We start from the raw sequence: 17,049 nt of genomic DNA on the forward strand, positions 1-17,049 counted from the left end.
TTGAACGTGGCTTTAGAGATTAGCACCAGGAACAATGTGGGGGTGCGAAGGGGATTTGAAAACAGAGCTCGGTTGGCATGCATTATTCGCAAAATTTTGTCATTAACTCGTTCATCTTTAGCATTGAACAACTTACGCATATTGCTTGTGGTGCGTGTGATGTGGGCTTGTGCGCGCATCGCAGTAAGGTGGTTATTCTTGAATTTGGTTCAATAAATTGAACGAAAAATTTTCGTTCGTAGTTTAAATTCAGAGACGAGTTTGCTGGTAAAGTAAACCGTCGTATTCCGTTGTTATTTAAATAATAGGGGGATTCACGTAGCGCTTGCTATGTTGCGTATATACGGAGTATTGCGTATTTATGCTGCCGCTACTCGCATGACAGTTTTATCTCCATAGACACCGGAACTGCAATGCGAATTGCGGCATTATATACACGAAATACACCGTTTACGCAGCATATCAAGCGCTACGTGAATACCCCTAATGTTTGTTTTAGGATTAAAACATAGAAATACGATACCGTCATCCGGGGATACTTGCAACACCGGGGTTACTTGCAACACTTTTGCGCATCGCGCTTTTGACAGCTCTAACGCATTTGTTTGTTAACATAACCATTTGTAGTCAAAGGGGTTTCAAAGAACGGACGTTTACCTATTGTTTAGTTAAGTTTAATCCATTACATCATTGATTTGCTTGTTTTTATACGATTGGAAAGTAATTTCATTTTCAGAGTAGGAAAAATGGATGTACAAAGTTGTGTCAGTGCATTGACATAAAATTATTCTTTAACGTTTGGTTTCTGTACACAATTAGTACATCATATAAGCTAACATAAGCTCGCATAATAGCAACTTTGAGCTTTGTTTATATTTTGAACTTGGAGAAGAAACGATGAATTCGTGTTGTTACTTCCAATATGGCGCGGTTTGCAGCACTTGTAAAAATGAAAATTATCGTAATAGACAGTATGTAAACAGTATGTTTGCATCTGTACGGTGTTATTTTGCCTACTGCCATCTCCACGTGTCCACCTTTCTACCTTTTCGCGCGCCTAATGGCGGCTGCTGAGGGGGTCCAAAATACGTTGGTTACCCTATGCCGAGTGACAGCAGCAGCTGCATATAATTTGGACACTTACAGCAAAATCAAATAGAAGTGTCCAAATAATGTACAGCTGCTGATGCGGTCCGAAATAGGTTGGTTACCCTACTATCCACCTTTTCACGTGCTTAATGACGGCTAGTGGGTACACTTTTCGACCATGGTTTTTTTTTGCTTTTGCCAACTCCGCTCACGTACACTTGGATACAATCTTGGATGGAAAGGTCAACTTGACGCGAACAAAGTCGCCAAAGGCATGCTTATATTTTCTGAAGGTTGTACCCACTAGCCGTCATTAAGCGCGCGAAAAGGTGGATAGTCTCTGTAGTGGGTACGCCCTGCGGAAAATATTAGCATGGCTTTGGCAACTTTATTCGTGCCAAGTTGACATTTTCATCCTTGATTGTTGTTGTAAAACTATCAAGCGCACGTGCGGAGTTGCCAAAAGCAAATAAACATTTTCGAAAAGTGTACCCACTAGCCACCATTAAGCACGTGAAAAGGTGGATAGTAGGGTAACCAACCTATTTCGGACCGCATCAGCAGCTGTACATTATTTGGACACTTCTATTTGATTTTGCTGTAAGTGTCCAAATTATATGCAGCTGCTGCTGTCACTCGGCATAGGGTAACCAACGTATTTTGGACCCCCTCAGCAGCTGTACATAATTTGGACGCTTGGATGGGGTCCAAAATAGGTTGGTTATCCTAGCCATTTTTGTTATACGACTTGAAACAAGCCGAACTGTGCCGATGCTGTACCGAAAGTGCCGAACTGCAAGATTTGTTAAATTCGTTATAATCTGATAGTTATGGCAACCGTGCGAGATGATTCTGATAATTGGCAGTGTTCCCATTTCATACACACTTAAAAACTCAGCTAAATTTGCCGAGCGTTCGGTAAAAATTTCAGCTTTGCAATTCGACGTTTACGGATCTTTACTTTACGTTTGGCATCATAAAAAAATTTACCGAACGCTCGGCTGTCCAAATCTCGGCAAAATCTTGCTGACTTCGGCACTTTTTTTTAAGTGTGTAGGTAAAATTGAACCGGAGGTGTGCCGCTTGATATCTCTGGAGTGCCGCGGCACAATGTGCTAAGTGTCCGACCCCTTGTTGGCTACCCTAACTGGTACCATATTAAGCGGGGTACGCTGCTGAAAAGTAATGGGTAAAATATTTCATGATTTGCAGTAGTAAGTGGACACCGGAGATATTGCGGGTTGTTCGGGGGTATGTCAAAAACTGATTGTTTTCATGGCTTGTCTATCATGGAAATAGGGAACTGTTCTGTGTGCCTTAGGCGTATAAAGCGACTTGAGTGTATTCTAACAGCTAACCGCAAAGTAAATCAAGTTCCTAAAATGACACCTGGGACCTACGTTGGTTGTTAATGTTTATCTTCACTTTAGGATTTGGTCTTCTTCAGGTATATAACCAAAAGTAAAACGCCTATATAACTTTGATTATAAGTGTATTTTGCTTACCTAAAACCTATTTAAATACTAGCAATACCGTTCTTTTCTACTTGCTCCAATAAGGCCTGTAGATTTACGTCAAATAACTCGCAACGGATAGGCATCTCCAACGAGTAGAAAGGATTCTTAAGCACATAATCAGCATATAATTCATAAACCCTCCGCAACAACACATCCATTCCGCTCTGAATGTTCTCAGCCACCACCATGAACTTAACGCCCGTCAGCGTTTGGAAGCAATGCAAACGGAAAGTGTCAGCTTCCAATATTTCAATGCCACTGCTTTTCGGTTCCGGACTGAGCTGACTGGCAATGGCAAACAGCGGGTAGAACATACTGGCAAGAAATATCTTTTCGTTGGTTGTCATTTTCGGTCGACTGAACTTTAACGTAAGTGGATAATTATCCTTATTTTCTATCAACTCTTTGATGTCCCGTCCGTCTTCTAGTGCCAAACCGTTTGCCAGTATACCATTTACGCTGACAAGGACGTGTCCAACTGAAAAAGACAATGTTTGAACTTATTTGTTTAACTTGTGTAGGGTACAGGATGGTGAAAATACCCTCCTATTAAACGATTGCTTCTATTTTTTAGCCTAGGCCTAGCTCTGATGGAAAAACTGATGATTTTGATATTATTTTACCAAAAAAACAGCATATCACTTACATTCCTGAGAAAACATTTATAACATATCATGTTGTTAGAGATGAATGAATTTAAAATTTAAAATCTCTTTAAATAAAAAAATATTAATGTTGTATATCGGCAAAATATTTATTAAGCGAATGAAAAGGGAAATAGGCTAAATTTAGACGCTGGCTGAAAATACAGTATAATCAATATATATCCACCTTTTCGCGTACGTAATCGCGAGCGGAGTTCCCAAAAACAAATAAACGTTGTCGAAAACTGTACCCACTAGCCGCCATTAACCACGCGTAAAGGTGGATAGAATGCCAGTGTCGCTGATGTTTCATGGATATTTTGGTGGCAAACGTGTTGCTAGCTGGCTCGTGTCTTGGATACAGGAACAACATTGTCAAATTACCTAATAGAAAATTTTTCCTGCGGACGAAATACCCCGAAACGATCAAATCGGGTAATTTATCCTACGTGATTCATGGAAAAATAGGAAGGATTTTTTATTGGGTTACCTTTTCAGTTCAATCAGATTCTCGTTTCGAATCGAGCACTCACGCATATGCGCATACAATGTAAATACATAGGCTGTGAACCATTTCGCGAAATTTTTAACTTTTTGGTTAAAATTTGACAGTTCGATGGTTATTTCTCCTTGAGTGGTTAAAATCAGTTCAGAATGTGAACCATTTCATATTTGACGGATTGATAGTTTTTTTTTGCTCAATGAGAGCATATAAGGTGAGGATGAAAATATTGTTTTTTCTGTCCGAGTTAAAATCGGAGGAATTTTTGATGTTCATTTGCTTTTTTTGATAGATAAAATTCATCTCATTTCAATCCGGGTTGTTTGAACAAATTTAATGCGATAAGCATCCATACCAATGTAAAACAAATCTATCGAAAAATCAGCGAAACTTGTCGAAGCTCTCTTCCTCACCTGTGCATATCTCATTGGCTCTCAGAACTTGGTTAAAACTAACCATGCTCCCGAGCAGGGTTATTTTCGGAAAACCATCGAACTGTCAAATTTTAACCAAAAAGTTAAAAATTTCGCGAAATGGTTCACAGCCATAATTTTCAAATGTGTGATGCTTACCACGAGCTCTGCAGTGACACTACATGCTAAGCCCCACCTAGAAGACATTGAGCCCCCCCCCCCCCCCCTAGAAAAATTAAGCTGGATTTTTAAACTTAAGAAAAAACTATAGTTAGATAACTTTACATAATAAAAACTTGAGAGTAATTTTTATACGCATCACAACTTAAAGTTCCTATGCAAGTTCCATTGTAATATGCCAAGGAAATAAAATGGTCGAAAAAATGCCTGGGGCTATAGCCCCCCTAGAAATGAGCGCTAGTTCCGCCAATGACTTTCCCATTAACTAGTACATGAAGTTCATGTAAGTTGCTGTAGAGAAGTTTACATGATTTTTCACGTGGATGCGACGTGTCGATTTTTTTGAGTGTATAGGATATTTTCCCCTGGATACGCTTTATCCTGCCCTACCTTGTCTTGCAAAATAATAAGGTTTTGCAAGGTGACGTCACGAATGAACCGGAATGAACGCAATTCACCCATTTGACATCCACTCGTGGTTTGTTTACTATTTGTTAGGCGAACGCGATATGCATAAATTGGAGGTAAACGTTTTAAAAGCATATTATCCAGCAGTGTCGCCCTCCAAACTACTCAGAATGGCAGTTTTTGTGCTTTTCTGACTTGCCGTTAAGGCCTTAAGCAATATTCAGTTCCAACTTGTTAACCCATGTTCCAAGTCCATGTAAACAAACCACTGATAGACGTCAAAGAAGTGAGGTTATGCTCGCCCGTGCAAAACCTTATTCGTATGTAGATGCTCCAGTAGTTGTGGTAGTACCAGTAGGTGCTAGACAATGGAAATATTCCAAAATTTTTACAGATTTTAGTACAAGTTTGATAAAATCGAACTACCAGTACCAGTACCAGTACCATTTGGTAACTATCAAACACAGCATGACTAGAATACTTTTTTCGGGATACGCCTTACCCTGCTCTACTCTATCACGTATTTGCAAAATAATTCGTGTAGTTATTTGAAATCTTCGATTGAATGTGTTCTTACTTTTCTATAATAGATTGCAAAACATGCTACGCAAAGTTGCATATTTGCTGCATTCTTATTCGAACTACATATATAATTGCGATTGACTACACATTGCGACATGCTAAAGATGACTAGAAAATTAACTTTGTAATAATTTAAGAGAGAATTATACCTAACAAGACAAAAAAGTTTATTCCAGCAGCTTACCGTTTATTCCATCCTTTTGCCCAAATGAAACCGATACTTTTTTCGGTTCGTACTCCAAGTTAATTTCCAGCGGGTAATTGAACGTTCGCTCTGTTTCTATCTTTGGTACATTGTGGTCCAAATTGAAAATTAACCCTCCAGATTTGCTTACAATGTATACTCCATAAATGACCATTTTCGTGTTTAACAAGCAGCAAGATATTTCACTTTTCAGAAAAAACACTAGCCGTTCGAATTCGTAAACAAAACTGTTGACATTTGACAAAAACACCAGCCCATAATAATTCTAGTGAGAAAAAACAAAAGGGCGATTGTCGCAAATGTAAGCTTTTGCCGGGTGAGGGTTGAGTTTCCAATGCTGATCCAGCAAAGAATATCTCTCACGCGTATGGTTTTAAAAAAATCACAACTCGTCCTTTATTTAGTTGTATCTAGAATTGTCACTTTGACAGTCCTGCTCGAAAAAACTCAATTTTCGAGCAGGTCTTTTGTTTAATGTTTGTTAACAACCAATGAAGCTTAAAAAGGTGTGGAACAAGACAACATTTGATGGTATTAGTACTTTAGTGGTGAAAAATCAGAAAACGACGTCAAGCTACAAAAACAATCCGCGTTGGACGGTTTGCGGTTGTGTTGGTAGTTTGTTTTCCCCCAGTTTGAAAAACGTCCTGGAAAAGCCAACAGCAGCAACATCAAATCGCGTGTACGTATCCACCTTTTTGCGTGCTTAATGGCGGCTAGTGGGTACACTTTTCGACAACGTTTATTTGCTTTCGGGAACCCCGCTCACGTACGCTTGAAAGTTCTACAACAACAATCAAGGCTGGAAATATCAACTTGACGTGAAAAAAGTTACCAAAGCCATGGTAACGTTTTCCGAAAATTGTACCCACTAGCCGCCATTACGCACGCGAAAAGGTCGACACGCGACATAGTGTGCGTACGGTAGCTGTCAGCAATCTCAAGCTTGGCGTCACGCTTGATCGTGATTGGTTGATTTACGATTTCACCCACACCGTGATGAAATTTCTTCATTTCACTAAACCACTTACCAACATTGCCACACCTGCACATACCACGTTGGTCAACAACGTCAACAACAGGCGAGCAGTCTTCATCTCGCTTCTTCACCCCTCGGCAAAGCTTCCGCTGCACAAACCAAAAGTGACGAACAGATGATTTCATGTGCTTGAGACTGTACATGACTTAGTTTACTTTATTGTCCTACATCCCTAGGTAGAACCGAAGGTAGTATCTCACGATACTTTCATTTTCTACCTATCGTCTATGTAGTCCTGGTGCGAGCTGTGTTGACCATTTTGCAAAGACAAAATGAGACGTATTTTTGTGTTGTCTTGAAATTCAGTGAAAATCGTGTGCAAAGTAACTCCCTTTCTTTCTTAGCAATATAATTAGCATTTTTTATTTCCTGACCTCGTTAGTTATTTACATGCAGTGGCTTTTACGAGATGAATAGATTATACGTAAGTATGAAAGAATATCTGATAATGTATGAAAAATTCAGACCAATAAATTTACGTTTCAGAATATAGCGATCCTCATGTTACATGGAGCATTCGAAAGCACTAAGGGCATATATGTAATTATTCAGTTAGATAGGGAAGCAAGTCGAAATGCGGCACCGCCGAAGGTAAGGCGTCTGGACCCAGCAGCACTGTCGGGCGGTCGGGCCACCAAGGAAAGTCTGTCCACGCCGTCTGCCCGCTCGGAGAAAAACAAAGATAGCGTCGAACCGAAGATGTACGTATTGTTGTTTTTATTTCTTGCTGTAAGGGAAAAATATTTCAAAGGTCCTGGTCCTACTTCGTGTAGAAATTTTTTGTTGGCAAGCGATAGATGTTTTTTTTTTCTTAAGAAAACTGAAAGATGGTTGTGTTGCATCGCTGGTTTAGCAAAAAAGCTATTTTTAACTCGCAAAGGCAATGTTTGTAGCTACCTATTGAGAAGAAGTTCTGCTTTAGTTCTATTCATCGGTAACATTACGTCCGTGTCTGTTAGTATACGAACTTGTCATTTTGTGTTTGCCATTACTGTTGTACTCAAAATTAGAATATCCTTCGGATAACTAACATCAATATTTACTTTATTCCATACGATCTAAATCTCTTTACAGTGAATACAAGATTACGCGACGTGTACTCCAGTGCTGTGGTCTCAGCTTAGGAATCTTTGGGTGTAGCATGTTTATATTCAAACTAGCTGTTCTACCGGGGCTATACTACCTACTATCGCATCTGTTTGCAAACTCTGCAACCGCCTCAACTGTATGGGGCTGGATAAGTCCATCACTTTCAGTGCTATTTCACGGTCTCTGGGTGGTGCCTCTATACGTGATAAGCAAGGTTGTCAACACTCTTTGGTTCCAGGATATTGCAGATTCGGCGTACAAAATACGTAAAGGTCGACCGCAGCTGATTACTAGCATCAGTAAATTTATCGCTGACAGCGCTATCAACTTCGTCATCCAGTTGCTTTTTCTACTGCAGAGCGTATTGTGTCTAATTATACCATTTCCTGTGCCATTCTTGGGCAAATTTCTGTATATCATACATATGAGTATGCTTTGCTCGTTGTATGCATTCGAGTACAAATGGCTCAATATGGGTTGGGAATTGCACAAACGACTGACCTACATCGAAAACAACTGGCCGTTCTTCATTGGCTTTGGTTTGCCTCTAGCCATTCTCTCAGAACTAGCCGGCGCGTTCTTCTTCAACAGCTGTATATTTTCCGCGCTATTTTCCTTACTCATTGTTAGCGCTAATGAAACCACTCCAAGGGTGGTAGTAGGGTGAGTATTTAATGGGTACTCTCTTGATTAAATCAAAGTTTGACAATCTGTACTTTTAGTGAAAGGCCTCTGAGACTCTTTGCAGTGGTGGTAGTTATCACCAATCTCGTGCTCAACAATCAAATCAAGCTGGGCAAAACGGCTCTTACGACTCCGATCAGTGGAAGTCCCGGTACACCAGCATTGATGGGCCGCGGAATAACTCCACCTCTATCGAGTGGCACACCAACTCCGTCGCTTAATTTTCAACTGAATCAACAGCAAAAAAATCGACAGCACCACCATCATCATCGCCAGCATCGCCGTACATCTCCGACATCTTCAACTGGAACAGATTCGATGGCAGGCACGGTGCTGTCATACCAACAGCAACAACAAGCTTTGCTAAATCGTAACTTCAGGCGATAGGTGCATCGAAGAAGCCACATTAGGATATAGAAATCAGAAGCCAAGATGATAGAATCAAACAGCCGCGGTGCAAATCGCAACACAAGTGATCAACGATTATTAAATAAGTGTACCAGTTCTAAGCGCGTAACAATAATCATAACACAAACAAACAAATCGAATAAGAACAAAATTTTCAGATAGATACGTTGAATGGTGCTCAGTTTCGGTTTCGGTTTTTGTGTTTTTTTGCTGAGGATTGTTTCTAGAATTAGATAGTGTCGCCTCAAAGATACAAGCCACTGCACATAATAAGTATATAAGATAAAATCCAAATTGTGGCGCACTTACACTTTTTGTGTAAAAAAAAGAAGTAAACGATCAGACTGCTTTTTCCTCTCTAGTAAGGAAACATTAAATAAGATTTCCGTGAGATTAATCAACGGTTGTGTGTTGTGTGAAAAGAGAAACATCCCTCTTCATATGATTTTTCCCATTTTAGGTTGTGTTTTTTTTATCGACGATCGATTCAATTGTAACTGTTAATTTTGGCGAGGCAGTCTTCGGAGAAATTTATCAAGACTGAAGTTTGATGTTTTCCCGACGTTTCGACACTTTGTTGGACACCACCAAATATTAACAGTTTTCCATTTTATCTAAATTCTCTCGACTATTGCAGCATTTTTTCAATTTTATTCTTGTCTGACTTCTATCTTTTATTTGGATTCTTTTACCCTAAAAGGTGAAAATAGTTGCAATTTCAGAATTTTGATGAGACGAATTGTGTTGGGTTTTTCGACCGCCAATATATTCAAAATTCGAATATCAAAAAAGTGAAAGATGCCAACTGTTTCTTCCTAAATTTGATTTGCTGTTTGCTGGGCTTAATTACTGGTTGAACTACGTCAGGCTACGCTAACTAAAGGTTTAATAGCTCTGCCGTTTCCCACAGAAGTACATATGTCAACGCTATTATACTGAACTGTAACTAGCTATCTATAGTCGACTTTAAGACGAACAATACCTTACTTACTTTACCAGTCGAGAGCCAGTATGGCTAGTCGTCGCCAATTCGTTGCGCGTCTCGACACACGCTGGTCGAACCATCTAGCATGTTGGGCCCCTTTATTCTTGGTGCCGGTGGGGTTCTTGTAGAGAACGGATTACACTGTACAGTCGTCCGGCATCCTTGCGATCCTTGATTTGTAACCCTACCCTCCTAGCGTCCGTTTTTAGTCTGGCGTAGATTTCCTCCGCCGTCCCAAGGTTTCTAGTAATGATGTCGAGGCCGTCTGTGAAGGCTAGGAGTTGGCTACTCTTGCTGAAGATCGTTCCCCAAGTAGCACACTTTAGGTCCATTTAGTTGAAGCCACCAGGTTTACGACTGAAATTAGTCATAACTCGGTTGCCACAACTACTTTATAACAACCGTACTAGTAGGGTCTTCTCGTTTCGATGCCCGCTCGCCGGATTACACCTTCAATAGCGATATTGAATAATATACAGGACAGTGCGTCCCCTTGCCGCAACCCTCTGCGCAATTCGAAAGGACTGGAGAAAGTCCCCGAAACGCGCACGTAGCACATCGCTCGCTCCAGAGTAGCTTTGATCAGGAGCGGTAGTTTGTCCGGAAAACCGTATTCGAGCGTTATCTACCATAGTTGTTCGCGTTCAACTATATCATATGCCGCCTGAAATCCACACGAAAATATGATGCGTTGTTCACTCGCCATTTCTGGAGGATTTGTCAGAGTAAAAATTTGATCCGTAGAGCACGGGCCCCCATAAAGCCTGCCTGATACTACCAAACGAATTCTCTTGCTATAGGGGATTGCCCGACGCAAAATCTGGGAGAGCACCTTGTAGGCGGCGTTGACCAACGTGATATCGCGGTAATTACAGAAATCTAGCCGGTCGCCCTTTTTGCAGACAGAACATACTATACCTTCCATCCAGACTTCCAGTAGTTTCTCCTCCTCCAAAATTTAATTTAATTTAATTTATTGTTGCACCGCCTTCGATTAACATCGTACAGACTGAATATCTTAAATTAAGTTTAGTATGATCTAATTCTATTCGAGAAAACTGGGGTGACATTGCCATTCTCGTTTCGAGTGGTTTTGGTTCGTTTCGCCCATTCGTTTAATGTGGTCGAAACGAACCAAAATCACTCGAAACGAGAATCACAATGTCACCCCTGTTCTCGTCGACTCAAAGTCGAAGTAATCTCCAACTTCGTTGAATACGCGGAAGCAACAATCCCACGGGTTATAGTGGCCATAACACGTGCGATGGTGAGGAATGACCAGCATTGACGTACCCCGCAGATGTCGCTGAAGTGCGTTAAAAGAAATCTGCTCCAGTAATGCAGAACAATCGGTGGTTCCTTTGATTATGTCGAAGACAAACATTCTTTGCTGATAACTACGCCTAACTGACAGAGGCTCCAACTTGATTAACTGGCACCGGTCTAAATAGTTGGGAAGATTATCTGGATCGTTCCACGGAAGATTGCGCAATCCGAATCACAAACTTTTTTTTTCTGCACTCGCTCTATTGAGAGAAGATATGTCAGCTGATACAGGCACCAGGCTGGAGAAGCGTACTCAAGAATGCTACGTACTAACGAGCAATACAGCGTTTTGAGCGCGTATATATCGGTAAAGTTAAATCCTTGAAATTATCCAATGAAGTGTCGTTGCTAGCAGTTCTTGCCCAGTTTTGTAGAGTTTTGTCGAGAGTCGGTCCTTTCCGCCAACTCTATTATTCTTCAGCTGGCAAATTTCTCACCGGATCTCTTCGAGATCAGGAGCCGGCACGCTGTTGTCGCTTGTAGGCACTCCGAGGTTAACTTCTGTTGCGTCTCCTTCTGCTATATCGCCGTTGAGGTGCTCATTGAAGTACTGCTGCCACCTGTCGACCACCTCGCGCTCATTTGTGATTGCTCCCTCGTCTCCAAACATGTCAGGTTCAGGTGTGTAGCCTACAGAGACTATAGATTACAGAGGCGCCAAGACATTCAAAATCCGCTAAACTTTGAAACAAAACGGAGAGTACCATCATAAATAAAGGTAACTCTCCGCTTTCGTTTAAAATTTAGAGTTTGGTTCACCTTCTCGAACAACTTGCGCGTGTCATGAAGCCGGAGAAGCCCAACAACAAACAAACAACAGCCGGCACTGGCGCTTAATCCTGTTACCTGGTAATTAGCTATACAACGTTTGAAGAAGCTACTATTCAACCAAAATGTTTGTTGGGAGTTGTTCCAGCCCCTGACGGTCTCTGTTCTTCTGGCGCTTTTTCTACTCAGGATCGTGGTCAACTCTCGCGCGCTCGTCGATACTTGGCCAAATTCTCTCTCGTAAATATACTTAGACAGTTTTTCCAAGCTTTTTTCCCTCTCTTTCGCTGGTTGGCATTCCCCATCAAACCAATTAATTCGTGCAATCGAGGTTTCCACACCTAGCACCACGGTTGCGGCTTCGTTGACGTACTCCTACTAGGTCGATATCCGCACCCCTTAGGGAGCGTACGTTGGTGCTTCTGATCACCAAGCCTCGAGAAACTGCAAAGCTGATGCATTGCTGACCGTTATCGTTCATGTCCGTGTGCAGGCTTTGGAATCCGATCACCGGTCTATACATTGCTTTCCTGCCGACCTGGACGTTCATATCCCCGATGACGATCTTGAAGTCCCGTGGTGAGCAGCTGTCGTACGTTGCCTCCAGCTGCACAGATAACGCTTCCTTCTCGTCGTCGGGTCTACCTTCGTGTGGACAATGCACGTTTATGACGGCGTAGTTGAAGAAACGGTCATTTATCTTCAACAAGCACATCCTCTCGTTGGTCGCTCCACCGCTCTGTTAAAACTGGGCTTTGTCGCCACTTTCTCGCCTTTGCGACAGATATCCTGCAGTGCCACGATACCAAACATTCGGGGTTTTAACTGATCGAGCAGCACCCGGTCGCCACCAACGAAATTTAGCGATCTGCAATTCCAGGTACTAAGTTGGTATACGATAATACCATAATGTGTAATTTGCTGGTCAGGGGTTTGCCGAAGTACGAATCAATAATTTTGGGTCTGGTGTGAGCCTGACGGCGCTCAAGGTTTAGGAAAGCTTTAAGCAGAAAGTGCAGAAAGTCAAGGTGATTCGAAATCGTCTGAAAATTGGCGCGCATTCTGCAGCAAGCAACAGTACGAGGAAAAAGCAAGTAGATAAGTCCGGTGTGAAGTGTTTTCTTGCAAATTCTCACAAAATGTTAATTTAGAGAATACTAATCTTCCGGCGGCCCTTTACATACATTACGCTAAAGGAAGCTGATCGACGAGTGTTTGCGTCTTTGAGCGTAAAATCAATACCAGTAGCCAGAATGCCGTACGAAAAAGTAGCCAAAACTGTCTTCAGCAGGTGCAGCAGAACCAGGAAGAGGCCGTATATTTTGAGGCAGACCTTGCAGCCGGTGGATGTGCACTCTCGAGGATGATGTGGGAGGAAGGACCATAATTCGCTCGACGTAGGTTCGCTAACGAATCGTCGCCACCATAGTAAAGTAAGTAGTACCAGGAATAATCGAGGAAGAAAAAAGTCGACATGTTCCAACATTTTTTTCAAGCCCAAATGCCAGAAAATATACCCTAAATCGAGTTCGATGACTATAACAAATAAAATATTTCAGTTAAAAGAAAAAACATATTTTTAAGAACAAATCCTACCATGACACCAGTCAAACTAACCATGTTTGAAACACTTTGAAATAACAACTAATCTTCTTTAGCTTAAAACGCAGACAATTTTTCATAATCCTCAAAGTTCGGTGCATTCGAGTTCCTAGTAAAAATTATCAAAAACAATTATCATCTTCGCTCACATAAAAAAATTCTGCCTTTTATTCGAATTCTTAAACGCACATGACTTAGCACATTCAACTATCACCGTCCTCGTATTTCCTAAAACACACACCCACCCGCTTCTAGGTTCTAGGACAAAGAGAACGAATTCCCATCGGAATGATCCAGCAGCTCGTCCGGTGGTTCCTCCTTGATCTCCGGCACCGTGTGGTACGCCGAAATGGTGATATGTCTTTGCAGTGCTTCATAGTTGAGCGACGGATCGTTTTCCTTGTCCATATTGGCAAAGTTCTCCTTCCGGATGCCACGGTAGTTGACGCACTTTTTCGACGCAGGAAAGCTCTGTATCAGGCTGGAGATGGTCGGATGCGATAAACCGAAAAACCAATCGCCCGACGGTCGACCGTCGATGCTGCGGCAGTCCAGTGAAGCGTTTATACACTGCAGCAGAGTCGAGTGGCACGCATCGGTGGAATTGCCTGCTATCGTTAAGTCCGTATCGTTCTCCGGAATGATTTCGAACCGGGGACAATCTCCACTGTCAACAACTCGGCAGGTATAAATGCATTTCTTGGTAGGATCCTTTAAATGGCCATACGGACGGGAAACGGTGTATCCAACCGGGTATATGGTATACTCCGTGTTGTACGCTACACGTTCTGGGACAATTTCACCTAGATTGAAAATTGTGAAACCTGCGATCGTTAGGGGATATGTCGGATGACCTGTTTGCCGTAGCGAAATATTCTGTACACTTTTCTTTGTGGTATTCTTTTCGGCAGTTGCATTTGCGGTGGCACGCGCTTTCCGGGTTTGTCCTTTACCCTTGGGGGTTGTTTCAGCTCCAGCGTTAGCGTCGGCAGTCGCACGCTTTTTGTACTGTCTTTTAGGAGGCAAACTATTCGCAATTAATTCGTTCAATTTGCTACAAGGCCTACCCAATTGTGTTTCCATTTCATTTTCATGCTCCAGCAGCTTCTTCAGGAGGTACCTCCGTTCCTCTTTTACTAACAGTATATTTTCCTGAATTTGAGCAACATGGTCACATAAAGCTGCATTTTCCTACAACCCAGAAATCAAATTAATTGCGTCACTTACTCATAATTATAACAAAAACCACGCCACTTACAAAAATCAAATTTTTCATGATCCTTTTCAGCCGTCGATACTTGCGCCGGTATTTTTCGTTCACCGCCGGATTCGGGGTAGCCGCGGGAAACGGAAATGAGCTCTGCATTGTGCCTAGCAGCCAGCTAAGCACCCGTTTTTCACTGCTCCGTCGCAGCGACCGATGAAATTCTTTTCGCAGTTGCAGCAAGCCAACATATACGTAATCGCGTCGATTTGCTGCTACCAACGTGAGGTTTTTCATTCAAGAAAAAATATGCGATAAATATGCCTTCAAAAGCGAACGCGGAGTTGTATTAAAACGCTCACTCGTCTCTTTTTGCTTACCAGTTGTTAACACAGGCGTAGTGAACACACGCACACTAGCGAAGATAGCTAACAGTTTATAGAAAAAGAGAACGGAAGCGACGAAATGCGAAGCGTGCGGGGCATCCTTTGTTTTGACTTTTCTCGTTGTCAAAAATGATAAATTTACACACAGAAGTCGAAAAGCCTAGAATTAGATGATATTTACTCAACTTTTTAGCAGCAGAGATGCCAGATGCGGAAGAAAGGTTGAAATAAATATTGTGCTTTGCAAGAAATCTTTTCATTCTCGGAAAGTTCATAGCAAGCTGTCAAAATAATTCTGTATTGAGCGTAGCTGACGAATTTTTGTTAATTGAATATCGATATTTTTCACACATTTTTCAGCTAAAAGCATAATCAGCTAAATTGCTCGCATCAAGTGACGATCTGTATTTTACATTTATTTTATAACACTGACAGAGCTGTTGTATTTATTTATAGGCATGCCGAAATTAACTATTTCGAAAAAATCTATCGAGATTTCGTCCACAGATGTCGATACCAGTTATATCGATACATTATCGCCCAATGCTGAGCTCATCAAATATTGAAGGATATGCTTCTGTCCAGAGCTGCCATACAAATAGATTAATTTCTATTGTTTGGATTTTGCATCACCGTTCCGTTCCGTACTTCTTAAATTTTGTTACTATTTACACAAATTTTTATACTTATGATATGATTTTTTATGGTAGTTTTAGTTGCTAAAGCATCAGTAACAATTGCACATATAAACCAAAAAATATTTGGCCACCTTTCCTTGTTCTCGTTGCGGTGATTGACGATGCGGACTACCGCCGCAACAGGATAAAAATTTATGTAAATAACCGCAATATATTCGCGACTACGAATCTAAAACAAATTTTTAAGCCTGTTCGCACTTCGGAAAATCGCATGCCAAATTGTCAAAGTTTGCCTGAAAACAAAAGCAAAAATATACCGCACTTCCCGCCAAACTGGACTCTGCAGTTTGAAAGTGCGACTGCACCAAACTGCGACCAACTGAAATAATTGTATAGTAAGAAAGAGAAAGAGCAACAACGACAATGTTGCTGTTTCGTTCCGTCATATACATTGGTATTAGGGAAAATAGTCCAGATTTAGTTGCCAGACACAATACTTCCTTCTCTCCTTTTTCCCACAAAAACCAAACAAATATTAGTAACTTTGTAGTCACGAATAATTTCAAGGGGCTTTCAAGTTTTGATTGCTTAACTGAATACCTCTGATTACCATTAGCTTTTGGTAATCTGCACTTGAAGTGAATATTCACAGCAATCTTGAATGAGTCTCCCTGATGTTAATAGGTCGAATTTAGCTTAAACTTGGTTAAAACTACTTAAAATGTCTTTAGGGTGTACAAATTCAAATTTTGGGGAGAAATTCAGCCAATTATGGCTTGCTACCGATAATTGAATTATTCTCTGTGACAAATAACGTACTTTGAAGTTCCTACTACCAAGTTCTTGATTGAAAAACCACCTAAAAACTGAGTTTGTACACTTTAAGGGCATTTTGAGTAACCAAGTTTTAGCTAAATCCACCCAAATTACAGGGGTAAAACTCATTTAATAGTGTGAGCTAATAATGAGCTAGAAGAATTGTAGCACCGTAAATATAAAAGATACAGCAAAACTTTGTTTAGCAAAGTTGTGGATAATAACTAAGTAGTTCTATACAAATGTCCCATATATAACTTTGTCAAATGAATCAAAATTTGGTCAGAATGATAGTCCGAAAAAAAATTACCATAGCACGAAGATAAAATTTATTGTAACACAATACACAGGATACAACCCAGGTAACCAATAAGCATTTCCAATGCAATTTAAATGCAAGCCAATAAGCATTTAAGATGCCTTAAATGCTACTTAAATGCTATTTTGGCAAAATATGCGGCTACTTTACAGCTAGCCCTCTTATAGTGCTGCCAATGCTCATTTGCTGCTAGTTACCGACAAGAATTTAAATAGAATTGTGGATGCCAATTTACAACAGTTGTG

At 41.0% G+C, this 17,049-nt stretch overlaps 3 protein-coding genes across 3 annotated transcripts; 1 reads left to right on the forward strand and 2 right to left on the reverse strand.

Moving 5' to 3' along the window:
* Nucleotides 1–2,573: 2,573 nt before the first annotated feature.
* On the reverse strand, nucleotides 2,574–5,773 carry LOC128743213 (trafficking protein particle complex subunit 4). The gene is made up of 2 exons (XM_053839743.1): nucleotides 5,520–5,773; nucleotides 2,574–3,084 (listed from the first exon to the last, which is right to left on the reverse strand). Exons 1-2 carry the CDS (start codon nucleotides 5,692–5,694, stop codon nucleotides 2,606–2,608), a joined length of 654 nt encoding a protein of 217 aa, XP_053695718.1. The 5' UTR covers nucleotides 5,695–5,773; the 3' UTR covers nucleotides 2,574–2,605.
* A 1,004-nt stretch (nucleotides 5,774–6,777) lies between these two features.
* Nucleotides 6,778–9,144, forward strand: LOC128742865 (etoposide-induced protein 2.4 homolog). Its single transcript, XM_053839348.1, has 4 exons — nucleotides 6,778–7,003; nucleotides 7,066–7,280; nucleotides 7,654–8,331; nucleotides 8,391–9,144. The coding sequence occupies exons 1-4, from the start codon at nucleotides 6,989–6,991 to the stop codon at nucleotides 8,737–8,739; spliced, it is 1,257 nt and encodes a 418-aa protein (XP_053695323.1). The 5' UTR covers nucleotides 6,778–6,988; the 3' UTR covers nucleotides 8,740–9,144.
* Nucleotides 9,145–13,591: 4,447 nt separating this feature from the next.
* Nucleotides 13,592–14,942, reverse strand: LOC128743346 (transforming growth factor beta regulator 1). The gene is made up of 2 exons (XM_053839900.1): nucleotides 14,700–14,942; nucleotides 13,592–14,632 (listed from the first exon to the last, which is right to left on the reverse strand). The coding sequence occupies exons 1-2, from the start codon at nucleotides 14,940–14,942 to the stop codon at nucleotides 13,700–13,702; spliced, it is 1,176 nt and encodes a 391-aa protein (XP_053695875.1). The 3' UTR covers nucleotides 13,592–13,699.
* Nucleotides 14,943–17,049: the final 2,107 nt, after the last annotated feature.

Source organism: Sabethes cyaneus, chromosome 3, assembly GCF_943734655.1.
Source record: "Sabethes cyaneus chromosome 3, idSabCyanKW18_F2, whole genome shotgun sequence".
NCBI lineage: Eukaryota > Metazoa > Arthropoda > Insecta > Diptera > Culicidae > Sabethes > Sabethes cyaneus.